The sequence below is a fragment of the Merops nubicus genome, unplaced genomic scaffold (genome assembly GCF_000691845.1).
Source record: "Merops nubicus isolate BGI_N331 unplaced genomic scaffold, ASM69184v1 scaffold36174, whole genome shotgun sequence".
Lineage (NCBI taxonomy): Eukaryota > Metazoa > Chordata > Aves > Coraciiformes > Meropidae > Merops > Merops nubicus.
Window position 1 is genome coordinate 10,006 of NW_008605538.1, and position 14,296 is coordinate 24,301.

The following is a 14,296-nucleotide window of genomic DNA, read 5'->3' on the forward strand; positions in this document are numbered from 1 at the left end:
GGCATTTCCACCTACACAGTACTACTTGAGGCAAGGTCACTCTACTCATTTTAGATATAATTTGTAATGGCAGATGAATTAAATTCACCTTCTAAAGAAAATAAGAATGTTAAAAATAGTTTCAAAATTGGTATAACTCATTTAGGTCTCGCAAAAATCTCTGATTGCCAAAGATATCTACAATTTGATACTATAGTCAATGCTGTAATTAAGACCAAAAGAATATTTATGAAGAACTGAAATGAAACTTAGTCATTGGTCTGGAAGATAAGGATTACCTTAAATTTTTTTAGGACTTAATTTTTAAAATTTATTTTTTAACGTAAAATGCATTCATTACCTTCTAAAAACATTGTAGTGACAGACTAAGTATTGACACCTGAAGGAAAAAATGCTAAAACTAAAAGCATGCAACACTGATACCAAATTCTAGCAGAAGGTGTTTTTAATTGAAAACTGACTCAAAGGATAGTACAAAAGAGTTTCTTCTCCCTAAAGGGATTTTCAGATGCAGGCACTGGAATAATAAGGGGATCTTCTGCAATATGAGCATCACAATAAGCCAATAAATCTGCTGCAGCCTTGGATACCTAATAGAAGAGAAGAGAGAACCACTGTAACACTTAATTCTGAACCAATCAGCATTGCACAAATATTCTTCATGTAACATGATAAAGGATGCTATCACAAAATAGGAGTAGATTGGTTTTTATCCTTCAAACACAAGTTTGAATTTGCTCTTACTAGGCCTAGCCATCCTTATATACCTTTTATTTGACACAGTGACATGAGGTGGTGTCAATTTGTATGACTGACGTTCAGCTGTTCCTCTCCATCATAAGGATGGTCAGGAGCATAAACTCATTAAAACATGTATGTGCTAACAACCCATAAGCTACAGGGATTCTCCTTGACACGTGTGTTCCTGCAGAGGCTGCCTGCTTCAGCTCTTATTACCAGTCATTAGGCGTAAGGTTTTCCACAAACACTCTCTTTACCCTTTGCTCCTCTGGATGCAAAAGAAACAAAAAGTGCCTTAGGCCTGTGACCATGGGATTAAAAGGAAATAATAATTCAGGAGCAAAATCTGATCATCCTGTGTCATAGCTCTCATTTAGCCTAAATATTGCTCCTTTCAAGCCAGACTAATATATTCTGCATAGTAAGTTATTATAAGTAGTACTTTATTCATAGCATTAATTTAAACTTGAACATTACCTTAGTATTTTTATACATCTAAAGTGCATAATTCTAAAGTCTCCAAATAAAGAATGATTTATGCTTACTGAAAAGTCCTAAAGAAATCTAACAATCTCTTGGCGTACAAGATATTTTGCTGGAAATGAAGAAATGACATACTAAACCATTTCAGCTGCAGCTGAAACCTTGTAAACGTTGCTGCTTTGTGCTGTAAAAATATTGGTGACATCAGGCCACCACGAGTCACTTATTTTTTCAATAACTTAGAATGTACATGCAAAATATTTTTGTTCTGCTCAGTTAGCAAGATATTTACAACTATCTGTATCTCTTTGCTTCATTTAATTATTGTATTTTCAATATGATGACAGTTGAGAATATCACTATTAACTTTAGCTTCCCCATACCCCACTTGCTTTGACGTAGTCCAACCTGTAGTGGGCTTCAGATTAGACCTATGAAGTCAGTCGGTGTTGGATCAGGATTCACACAGAATTTAACTTCTGGAAGAAAATAATTAACTTTTTATTTTTAAATACCCACTAGAACATGCCTTTGTAGAATTCTTAAAACCATAAGGTACCTATGGTTGGTACCCCAGTGTAGAATATTCTACTAGCAGAGGAAGAGAGGTTGTTTAGTTTACTTAAAATTAGTTTTTGTTTGAATTGGACTGTAATGCACAAGGGTGAGTACAGTCACTACATGAGAACAACTGACACAACACAAAGCAGAAGACTGAGCATTAAACTGAACAAATCAGAGGTATTCAGAAGGACCAGTGCTTCTCAAAAGAGAAGCAGGTCAAATAAAAGTGTGTAGAAAATGACAGACTTCAAAGTACAAAAAAAGGGTTGTAATTATCCTCATGCATACTTCAACTAGCTGCTTGCTACACAATGAGAAAGGATGAGGTGTAGGGTGTGAGGGCACTGTCTAGAACAGAGGTAGAACTGTGATGAGCAAACATAAAACTTAGGAATCCTATCATATTGCAAATTTTCATTTAAATTTACTTGTGAATTTTTAAAAGGCAGATTCTCCAAAGAAAGGCACAATGTAAAGAGACTGTGAAATTATCACACCCAAAAAAGACCAAAAGACAGAAAACATGCTTGTCTTTGCTTAATGACTTAAGCTGTACCTCAGTCAAGTATAAACTAGCATAGAAGGCATCCACTGTAGAGGAGGTTGGCATGTTTCCAGCAACGTTAGGAGGAACACATCACCACGGCATTTTGGAGATGTGTTTTCAAGTAATGACCATCACCAGTACATTCATAGTTATTTAACACACATTTTTACTTTTCTGTTGTCCTTCAAGACATCTGTGTGCCTCAAATTAAGGCAATTCTATGTTCTAATTAATTTATTAGCTGGTCCTGAACTCCTGCATTTGAATGGAGCAAGTCAAACTCAGAGTCACAGGTGCCCACAAAAAGCTCAATGACATCTTCACTGCTATGTCATAATAAATGTTACTGCCATAAAACCTAATGGGCAGCTGGTCTAACTCTCTGGGTCACAGAGACAGAGTTTATTAAAGATGCCAAGTACATTTAATCTGCAAGAATTAAGCTAATTAATAACTTAATTTTATCCATGAAACCAACGCATCTTTTTAAGTAGACCAAACCTACAGGAGCGGAGAACCAACAATGGACTTCAACAGATTGAAATTCCCATAACTATCTCATCTGTTCCATGTATGGATAAGCAACATGAGCTCAAGTATATTGCTTTTGTTTGATGGAAGAGAAGTACAATTATAATCATCATTCTTGGAAGTATATAATTTTCTATATCTAATTTTCTAACTGTTTCTCTACATATTGCTGTGCTTTCACATCATGCAACCATAAAAAGGATTTTCATTAGCAAATGCACAATGTAAACTTTTGTATCTAACTTGTCCTGTAATACTGGTAGGAATGCCATGAAGCAGGGCAAGCATTTTCTTCATCATCACCGTGCTTAAATCACAAATCAGTTTGATTTTAGACAAACCATAGTACAATTTAGTAGAAAGAAAAGAAACCTGCAACAAGGAACTGAGGAGCATGCTCGCATTTCAGCATGTTGTCACTGAACGTCTACTAGGCCATGTATTTTCATCCTTTAAAAAAAAAAAGGTTTGGAGAGGAGAAAGCCTCCCACTGGGATTACAGTGGTTATTAGACTGAATTATGGCCATGCCTTCCCTCAAACTGGAGTAGCTCAGGCTTGTGCAGAGGAATGACGACCATTGACTGAGGAGCGCCAGGTGGCCCGATGGCACCCCAGGAGCAATGAGGCCTGGTGGCCTTCAGCCCCGCCGCAGCGGCGGCTCTCCGCACGGAGCCGAGGGCAGAGGTGGCCGCTTCGGCCCGCGCCAGCGCAGAGCTTGCCTGGTGGCCACCACTCTGCTTTGCCACCGTCCGAAATCATGTGCCGGCCATCCTGCGCCTGCCACGGAGGAAGTCAAATAAAGGCCATTCTACCGCAGTTTTCACTCACCTTAGGGTTTATTGTTATCTGAATGCTGCCGGCCAGTTTCAGAATAGCTTTTATCAAGAATTAAAATAAATGTGTAATTTGAATATTCAAATGAAGCTAACCCATTTATCATTTCAGCTCTCCTATGCAATACAGCTCGGTCTGCAGATGCAAAGTAATTTAAACATATTGTAGAAGTGGCTAAAGAAAAAAAACAGACTCTGGTTTGATTGATGAATTCTAACAGAAAGTTAACATTTCATTTCTTAAATCTTTTAAAGTGCATAAATAGAGGGGATGAATTATACAGGTAACACACCTATCTCACATTTTATACAATTATTTTTGTTCTTTGTAGTGAGAAATAAATCTGGTTGTCAAATTAAAAAAAAAAACAACAAAAAACCACCCCACCACCCTACACCTCAACCTTGATGTTTTAAAGAATTAGCCTCAGGAGGACAGTGGAATTTTACCATTATATTTCAGAATAAGAGAGGTGATAAAAACAGCCAAAGTTAGAACATAATCCTGTTAGCTGCACTAATAATTATAAGCTTCAATGACAGGGCAAAATGCTGCAATTACCATGTCATCTGTCTTGTCATGGATTGTGACTAATTCCCATCCTTGCTACGACACCCACTCTGCTTATCCTTTAAATCTAAAACAAAGGGACTCATACACATTTATTGGCAGTCCCACCACTTATCTCCCAACACTATTCAGAATCAGTTAGGAATATTTTCTACCTTCTTAAGAAAAAAGAAAACAGAATAATAACTGATACACAGAGATTCTTAAATGTCAGAGCACTCCTCTTCGCTTTTCTGCTTGCAAAGAGATTAGTGCTTTATTCTGGGGACAACTGTAATAAAGCACCAGTATTATCTTTGGTTTCTCAACTTCACTGCTAGCATCTTTGGAAGACGTAGCATGCTACTAATCATGAGACCACTGTTCATCAGATTTCATTTGATGTTTCCTAGCTTGGAATCTGCACCTCCTGCTTTCCACCTACCTCTCCAGTATAATTCTAGCTATTCCTTCTCCAGGGAAGTAATCAGGTTCAGTTTACAGCCCTTCTGGGATTCTTACAGTTTACAAAAACCCTCCACAGTAATATTCCTTCCAGCTATCGATCAATACACTGGTAGCTTCATCATCCCCTTTTAACTTGTCCCATTTCTTTCACACTTCAGCAGCAAGTTGTCTTTGTGGAACCACAAAAAACACTGCACTGCTTGCTGCTCTGACTGGTTATAGGACTTGATTTTTACATCAGTTGAAAAATCCAGAACACAGCAGGGAGTAGGCAACTATCAACATATTTCTAACTACAAGTTTTTAATTGAGCAGACCCAACTCTTGCTGGTTAAAGCAGCTACTGTGCATGGAAAACAAAGTGCCTCTGTAGTAGAAAAATGACCTGGAACGTTTGATTTCCCTAGTCAATAACACAGGCACCTTTTCAACTTCAACAATGTGGTCTTGTCTATTATGGGAATAACAACTTGGCTATAGCTACTCACAAAACAGTGTTTAATGAAATTATTTGGAAAGCACCTATCTTTTGTTAAATGTCTAACTGGTTTAAACAGATGCAAAACACCAGAAAAAAGGAAATAGGTTCATTTCTCTACCTTTAGAGTTATGATGCAAAACCTCAAAAACTCTTGTTGAAACCACTAGGAAGTCTCTTCGTAAAATCTGGCTACACTGAAACACACACTTAACTGTTCCAAGATTAAAGTGGAATAAAAAACCAACCAACCTCTTCTCACAATCCCCTATATACTTGTTCAAAGAAATTCTAGAAATAAAGATATAAACAGTTTGCAAACTGTATTTGGTTTATGTTATTACAGGAACTTGCAGAATATGAAAACACATCAGATTTTCTTTGGTGACTTTTTGGTCTCAAGCTGTTTTGAAAAGTGAAATAATTGCCCTTTCAAGCTATCTGGTTTTTAGGTCTGCTTACTAGTAACTGTGTTCTTTTTAATTAAAGTACTGTAAAAATAACCCATGCCTTTCTTACATATGTAATTAAGAATGTTATACATCTAATTAATGAAGCTATCTGCATAACTGAGCTAATGACGTGAAAGTTACCACAGATTATATAAAAGAAACTTAAAGACAATCTACTACCTATCAGCAGTTTCAAATTCCAATAAACTGAGCCACATTTTTCCAACCCTTTCACAGAACCAGTTTCCTCTGCCACTCACGCACACCCCTTGTTCCTTGTTGTCTGTTCTGTTGTTCAGTTGAAGTGCTGGGGTTAAACTCCCAGCTCTGAACAAGAGTTGGAATACGGATGATACCCACAACCAGGACCCTCCTGATTGGTTTTCACCCAGGGTCTGGCCAGCCATCTTCCTCATTAACTTGGAGGTGGGGCAAGAAGCCACTTCTATAAGAGCTGACTCTGCTTACTATGCAGTTGGGTGATCTGCCCACAGAGTGCATGTGGTGTATGGGATTCTTGCTATTGAGAGGGCTCCCTGACCCTTCATAGCCAATGGAGCTCTCAGGATGGTGAAGCAAGACCATCAGACTGATCATCTGGGTCTTTCCACCTACCATGGTGTGGTTCTGGAGTCAGCTCACTCCCTTCTGCACACCCTGTGCTGTGAGTCCATGTATTGACTTACTCTTCCCTCCAGTGGTCCGGCATGTTGGTGTGTGATTTAAGAGCAGAGGGAGGACTTTGGCTGCTGGGTCTGCCTGCTGGTGATAATATCCTTAGTTGGGCAAGTGGTTAGCAGGAAATCAGGGCAGCTGCAATATGACCTGGATAGTGGGACTAATCCCACAGAACACTGAAAAGGCAGACCTTCCCTCACTGGAGGAAAACAGAAATGCCTGTCCCTGTGAACAGGCACTTACTATATGACTAATTTATCAAGACACTACAAGATTGAAACTATAGTTTTAGAAATTCAGTGGTCTTGCAAGATGTTGCTAAAAATTGCAATGTGGAGCAATTGAAGTTTGTCTTAATACAGCAAGGTAGACTACTCCTGAACTGCACTAATATTTCTGAATTATAAATACTATTTTTCTAATTAGTTAATTTATTATCTGATACTACTTTAAAATCAGAATTACATACTATTGCCCCATTACTGACTACACGCAGAAGTTCAGCACACAGGACAGATGGAAAACCAGACTGACTTAAGACTACATGGAGAACTTAATGTACAAAATTTCTAAACTGTCTCATCAAGTTTGTAATCTCAAACAGCTACAGTTAGTAACAACTCAGTTACAGTTGTTTGCAGAAAACCTATTTAAATGCATTCCTTTTTCTAGTCTTTCCGTCTCTAAATTCTTTTTACTTGGAGAGGCTGGGTTTTTAATCCAAATAATTACTCTCTATTCTCAGAGGAAGACAGAGTGCAAAAGAGACAAGCATTACTTTCTTAAAACTTTCTATGACATTTTTAGGTTTTAGGTGCTTAATTTATTCACAGAATTTTAGCCTGGTGGAAGGCAGAATGACAGACAAGAATAATCCACAGGCTTTTCAGGTTAAAAATATTGAGAACGTCTGTTTAATAGTGCCTTTAGTTAAAATATTTAATCTACATGCATTTAGAGGAGTGATAACAGCAAAATTTCACATACAACAGGCTATCAAGTGTGAATAATCATAACTAAACATTGCAATCATACATATTTTTTCTGTGCTAAACCAAACCAGTTCAGCTCTTTTCATTGTTATTCAAAAGCATCACAATATATGAAAAACTTATTCCAGTTCTTAAAGCAGAAGAACCAAGATGCCTGAGCTACACTTATATTCAGCTACAGGTGACAAAGAAAAGCACCTGTGCATCTGCCAGCTGATTTTAAATATTTCACAAAATACCACTTTTAACAGCTGTAAAAGGCACTCATACAGAAGCAGGTTAGAAGCCAGTCTTAAAAAATGACTTCACTAGAACCAAGCAGTTATTCTGTAAATTCACAGTTCTGAATACTGGTTTATAGCTCAACACACTTTTTTAATTTCAGCTGATGGAGTTGTTCTGCAATATTAAAGGGAGGCTGTACCACAAACTAGTGAGTGAATTCAAAGTATCTAAAATCAGTCTAAGTTTACCTTCATCCTATCCATGTATGCTTCCATTTTTAACTGCTCCACAGCTTTCCTGGCTTGAGATATATTGGTTGTACTGTTTGACACCAGTTCCTTCATTTTGCTTTTCCTAGAAGAGACAAAGTTGAGACAACTTAAAAGTACAAGTAGCAAACAGAGCAATCTGAGAGGACAGTTACCTGAATTCTGACTAACCCTCACCCACCGCATTGCTACTGCCAGGCTGTAGGTCACAAATACCAACCACACACCATTGCTTTCTGTTCTCATGTTCAATACCACCTTATTGCAATACAATAGATTACTGACGGTATTCAGTCTGAATTCTGCAAACAACAAAAATGCAGAGCACACAGCCACCATTTCAGTGTGGAAATGGTTGCCCTGGTTCAGGTAGCCAGTGTAGAACAGCTGCTCACAAACCAACCTTGCAGCTCTTTTATAGTTTGGCACCACACCCCACTTACACTAGTAACATCAAAACAAGTTCAGAAATGCGTGCAATGGAAATGAATGCCACGCCGCTCTCCCCAGGCACCAGAAAGAGATAAATTTTAAGACAGAAGAAGTCAAAACTCTGACTATACATTTAAGGAGTTTAGAAACAAAGTAAAAGCTTAAGACGAAATAATGCAGTGATTTCCAACCTTTTGCTCACACATTCCCAGTGAAGTCTAAGGATGACTAAAGACCAGTACAGTATACTAGACAGTATAGGGTTGCATTACTTTTTAAGAGATCTGCAGCTCTCTGGAAAGGACATCTCATTCAGGTATGTCAGTGTTCAGTTTTCTTGTCTTGCTGCTCCCTGATGGCTCGAGGGTAAGTCAAGCAGTTGTCATGCAGACCTCAGCACTGTTACCAGATTAGTTAAGGTGACAACATTCAGACCCTGAATAAATTTCAAACATACAAGCCCTAGGTGGCCTGCATGTCAGGAGACCTCATGCTGAAACCATTATACAACAATGGTCCAGAACAAGTCACAGTTACTATTTCAAAACCATTGGAAGCTGGGCTAAGTCCACATTTGAAAGACGGTAAAACAGGATACAGAAGACCTAGACCAGTCCTGGACTAGTTATACTACCTAGTAACACGAGATGCTGAGGCTTCAACTGGACAAAACACTTTCTAAAATTGGTAACCTATGCTGTAAAATGGGACGGAGTAATACAAATACAGGGAGGTTCAACCTGAAGATAAGGAAGAACTTTTTCACGATGGGAGTAACAGAGCACTGGAAGGAGCTGCCCTGGGGGATGGTGGAGTCGCCATCTCTGGAGACTTTCAAGGCCCACCTGGACATGTTCCTGGGTGATGTACTCCAGGTGATCCTGCTCTGGCAAGGGGGTTGGACTGGATTATCTTTTGAAGTCCCTTCCAACCCTAACATTCTGTGAATCTGTGAATGGTAAGCTAAGCTCAGCAGTTACTTGTAGAAGCAAAACTATCTTTTTCAGCACTTAATTAAGTCTAGGCAGAGGAACTGCTACCTTAAAATATTTTAATTGTGCCAAATAAAACAAGAGCTTTAATATATGCCAAGACAAAGAAGAGGTTCTCTGTGCAGGTATGTGTGTGTGTCATTTGAATGGAAAAAGTTTCCCCTTTGTGTGCTCTCTGACAGACTAAAATCATGTCAGAACAGTAGCTTGCTTTTCTTTTTTTTTTTTGTCTTGGTCTTTGTTCACAATCTTTTAACTCCTGTTCCTCACAGGAATTAAGCACAGGATTACGCAGATGTGGAACTGGCTTTGCATAAAATACTATATACATTACAAAAACCCACAAACAACCAGCAGCCTCCAAACAATTTTCACATGTGTTTTGACTTGCACAGTGGACAAGCAAAAAGAATACAAGGCATTCACAAGAATAGGAGGTTCTGAATTACAGCTCATCTCTGGACTTTTTGTTCAACTCAACCCACTAGCTTTTAAGTCTTGACTTATGCATAAAGATAAGAATAAACACATTTATCTTTGTTTACAAAATGATAGCTTCACAAGTACGAATCATTTGAATTTTATTATCTCCACAGCTAGACTGCTAGTGACCACAGAGCCAAAAGAGTCAAAGCTAAATGACGTCACAGAGCCATTTCTACATTTGCCACAGCCCAAGTCCAGAGCCAAATTAGAAAATTAATTTTGAATAATACATTTAAACTAAACAACAGAAACTCTACAAAGAGCCCAGAGAATTCCAGATCTCCCAAGCTTTTCTTGCAATTCTTTTCCTCAAACTGTAAAAGTCACAAACATTAGAGCTAGACTATTTGAACAGTTACTGGCTGCATCAAAGCTGGCAAGAACAGAGTTTCTAGTACTTCCAGATAGTTCTTAAGTATCTGCTGAACAGGAGATTGAGTTAAGACCAAAGGGGAATTTTGAAAAAGGTATTAGGCACAAAAACGCTTTAAAAAAAAAGCAAACCATGTTTCCAAAACAATGCCACAAACGTAGTATGTCCTTACCTATATTCTGAAACAGCAAATGGGGAAAATTTTTTAAAATAAATTATGTGTCTTCTCTGTTGAACTAGTTCACAATGTCAGAAAACAATCATAAGAAGAGGCATAAAAAGAACTTTAAAAGAATCTGGCACTGAATTTTTCAGCCACTGGAGAAAATTTCTACTTATCCTGAGCAAAAATTTTGTTTATACTCTGACGCACAAACATCTGTTCTGTTCCAAATCCTGGTCCTACCCTGGCCTTTACATATACATAAATATTTAACTACCATATTTCCAGAAGTTCTTAGAATCCATTTAAACTCTTTTATTCATACAGACAGTTTTTGTTCCAAACTTTGTAAGAATGATTTCTCCTGTTTCACATTTCACTTACCAAACAACATATACCTTTACCTTCCCTCACTCTCTGCAAATACAGAGCATGTTTGTGCATCAGTTTAAGGCCCTATTGCATAGGAAGCAATGCTGGCAATGAGAATGGTATTCCCTTCCATGCCAGGTCCTCACTGCAGACAAAGCTTTGGCCAAGACCTGGTTCTGTTCTCCTTAGGACCTTTGATAGTCTTTAATAAACTTATGCTTAATATTCTTTTATGAAATAATATAGTTACTTAGAAATAATGCTCTAGAGAGAATAGAAATTTTAGTAAAAAGAGTCTATTACACACCCTCTCCCTGAACAATTATTCCCTGAAATATGAGAAAGACTCCTTTGAACACCCTCTCCTGGAAACTCTCTCCATGTTCCCTTTGAGGTTTCAGCCTGACCCTCTCTCCTAAGTCAGCTCCTCTTAAACAGTCAAGTATTCTGGAAGTCTTCAGACCCCCAAGAGGGCACAATTAGCTTTCTATTGTATCTGGAGGGCAGTCTATAGGATCATAGAATGACAGAATCACAGTGCTTTGGGTTGCAAGGGACCTTTAAAGGCCATCTAGTCTGACCCCTCTGCAGCGAGCAGGGACGTCTTTAACTAGATCAGGTTGCTCAGAGCCCTGTTCCACCTCACCTTGAATGTTTCCAGGGATGGGGCATCTACTACCTCTCTGGGCAGCCTGTTCCAGTCTCTCACCACATCACTGTAAAAAACTGTTCCTTATGTCTAGGCCAAATTTGCCCTCTTTTAGTTCAAAACCATCAGCCCTTGCCCTGTTGCAAACAGGCTCTGCTGAAAAGAATGTCCCCATCTTTCTTATAGGTGCCCTTTAAGTACTGGAAAGCCACAAGAAGATCTCCCCAGAGCCTTCTCTTCTCTAGGCTGAAAAAACCCAACCCTCTCAAGTCTGTTTTCACAGGAGGTATTCCAGCCCCCTGATCATTTCTGTGGACCTGCTTTGGACCTGCTCCAAAAGGTCCTTGTCTTTCTTGTGCTGAGGATTCCAGAGCTAGACACCATATGCCAATCACCTCCCTTGACTTGTGCTGGTTGGTCATGCTTCTTTTGATGCACGAAAGGAATAGCTTCTCCTCATCTTTTAAATTGCCGAAAAAGCCTTGAACCCGAACTTACTCAGCTGGGCTCACTAATGTTCATTGCTGGTTGTTTTTCCAGCAGCCCCCTATTAAGTGAGATCGATACAGACGTGCACAGATCCTGATAATCACCGTAGTGACAGTAACTACGTTAGTGACCAGACTACGTGCAGTTCACATGTTACTGATGTATGCCAGTGGACCTACATTACATAGAAGCTCATTTATCCCGTGTACTTTTATGCAGTGCAGAAAGCTCATTAATCTAGTCTTTGTGACTCTTTTTAAGGGGAATGCTGATTGTGTTAACAAAGACTAGTGACAGCAGCTACATGGCCTTTTTCAGCCAAGCAGTTTCTGCTGACTGGCACACCACACGAGCCAGCCGTCCCTGAAGCTTTGCTCCTGAAAGCTGCACAGCCACAGCCTCCCAGCCCGACAGATCTTCTGAGGTTTGAGGGGTTTTTACCTCACATGAACTTCATCCTTTTTCTGGGTTCAGTTAACTCATTTGTGCCAAAGATCTTAATCTCGAGAGTTTATAAAAATGCTCATGAAGAGCAACTTATCTTTATTTGTTTTTAGAATAGATTAGATTCTACCCAACAGCACTTCAAAGGCCAATTTATCTTATGACAACCTAGGAAGCTGCATAAATATTTGCAGGTACAGCTTGACCTTGCATAGGGTTAAGGAGTGCAACCCACATTTAGCAAACCTTGTAAACACTTGTTAGTAAAATCAGAAAAAGTCTGAAAATTTAAGTAACATAGAAGCAAAAATGATTTTTCAAGCTCTCCAGTATGGATTTCTACAAGCAACAGGAATCAAAAGCTGCACTGCAATCTTTCCCTTTCCACTTCCAATTACAACCTTAAAATGCCATACCAAAAGTGACCTGTAGAATTCAATTGAAAAAGCTCTAAACTCAAATGCTACCTTCTGGTTTGTTTTTTTTTTTTTCAGCAATCTAAAGCAATTTTCAGTCAAAAGACCTGAAATTACTATACTACAGAACCTGGGGTTCATGACTGAAAAACACCTTCCACACAAGCTCTGTACTTCTTGGACCATGAAGTACAATAGAAAAGTTAACCCAATCATGCAAATAAGGCCCAATGACAGGAGGAATCTTCCCTGAATAACGACCTGCAAACATATTCTAAACTGCAGAAAGTTCCCCACATTTCATTATCCACTTGGCAACGCACCAGGAATATAAACAGCAAAATTTACAGCCTCACAGACATTCGATGCCAAGCTGGCACATCAAAGACAGAGTGGAAAAAAAATTAAGAAATAGGCCTGCAGTAAGGGCACTAGCTCTCTGAGCCAGCTGTCCACATTACATAGGTCACCTCCCCTTCACCTACAGGGCATGACAGTGATGGCAACAACTGCCCCTGCTGCCTCTGGTCTTGCTCAGAGTTACCACACCTGATGTAGCTCTGCAAACAGAGAGGGAGGCTAAGGAATACTGCTTTTGCTTTCCCTGTCCCATAGCTTCACAAAGAAATAAGAGGCAGTTACTACAGTTTTATGCTCCACCCACTACGTAAAAGCTTAGCAATACAAGCAGAAATTATTACAGGCAATGCTATTGTTCATGATAAGGAGAGAACATATTTTTCATTCCATAAATATGGTGACTTCAAAAATAACTGCTACTGATGTAACCGCACATCAGTCAAACTTTAACAGCTCAGTTTTTGCCTGATACAGTTACTCTGCCCAGTCCACCTGTCAAGTTTAAATTTTCTTGCCGCCATGCCCAAATCTTTTATCAAAAAATATCACCTCACTTGTCAACATTTAAAAATCTAAGGAAAGAACGGCTGAACCACCATGACATTATACAAGGACAATCTTTTTATGCAATATATTCACCAGCAGCATACAGGTTATTGGCACATACAGTCCAGCAAACCATCACAGATTTATAAAATCTTACAAAGACGATTCCTACGTACTAGTTTATCTCTTCAGCTAACTTTAAAAGATAGTTGTAACCTTTTAAAGCGATACATGGAGAAGTTTGTTTATGCCACTTAAATCCCGTTTAAAATGTATTTGAACTGAACTGTAACATCCAAAGAAGAAAAAACTCCTCCGAGAAACTTGGCGCCTTTTCACTTTCAGAACAGAAACATTTTTCCAGTCGTTATTCCGAGTCTTCTGTCTCGCTGCGCTCCCTGACTCGTTTTGCTGTGCAGCAGCTTACGGCACCGCACGTTAATGACTACTGCCAGCAGGAGCCAGGCACTATGATTTATTCCTCCGCCAGCGCGACCCGGCCGGCAGGAAAACCAGCCACCTTCTCGCCTCTTCCCACCAGCCAGACGGAGCAAGAGGAGGAGGGGGCGGCACGCTGGGCAGAGACCCCAGGCGCCCGCCCGCGGGAGGGGTACCTGGGCTCACAGCAGGCGCTCCGGAGAAGGGCGATCCCCGCGAAGACAACCCCCGGGAACCCCGAGGATGCCTTTGGCGGATCTGGGGTGACTCCACACGGCGCGACAGAGCGCGGCGTCGTTTCCCAGCGGCCGGCAGAACCGGCC

At 39.6% G+C, this 14,296-nt stretch overlaps 1 protein-coding gene across 1 annotated transcript; it reads right to left on the minus strand.

The window, feature by feature from the left end:
- Positions 1 to 461: 461 nt before the first annotated feature.
- On the minus strand, positions 462 to 7,888 carry GNG4 (guanine nucleotide binding protein (G protein), gamma 4). Its single transcript, XM_008939367.1, has 2 exons — positions 7,793 to 7,888; positions 462 to 590 (listed from the first exon to the last, which is right to left on the minus strand). Exons 1-2 carry the CDS (start codon positions 7,886 to 7,888, stop codon positions 462 to 464), a joined length of 225 nt encoding a protein of 74 aa, XP_008937615.1.
- Positions 7,889 to 14,296: the final 6,408 nt, after the last annotated feature.

What these genes read in the sequence shown, in the direction of transcription:
- GNG4 (XM_008939367.1), bottom strand. Translation starts at nt 7,888, where the DNA reads ATGAAGGAACTGGTGTCAAACAGTACAACCAATATATCTCAAGCCAGG. An exon ending in CATACATGGATAGGATGAAG is followed by an intron (nt 591 to 7,792) that starts GTAAACTTAGAC and finishes CTCTTCTATTAG; the next exon opens with GTATCCAAGGCTGCAGCAGA.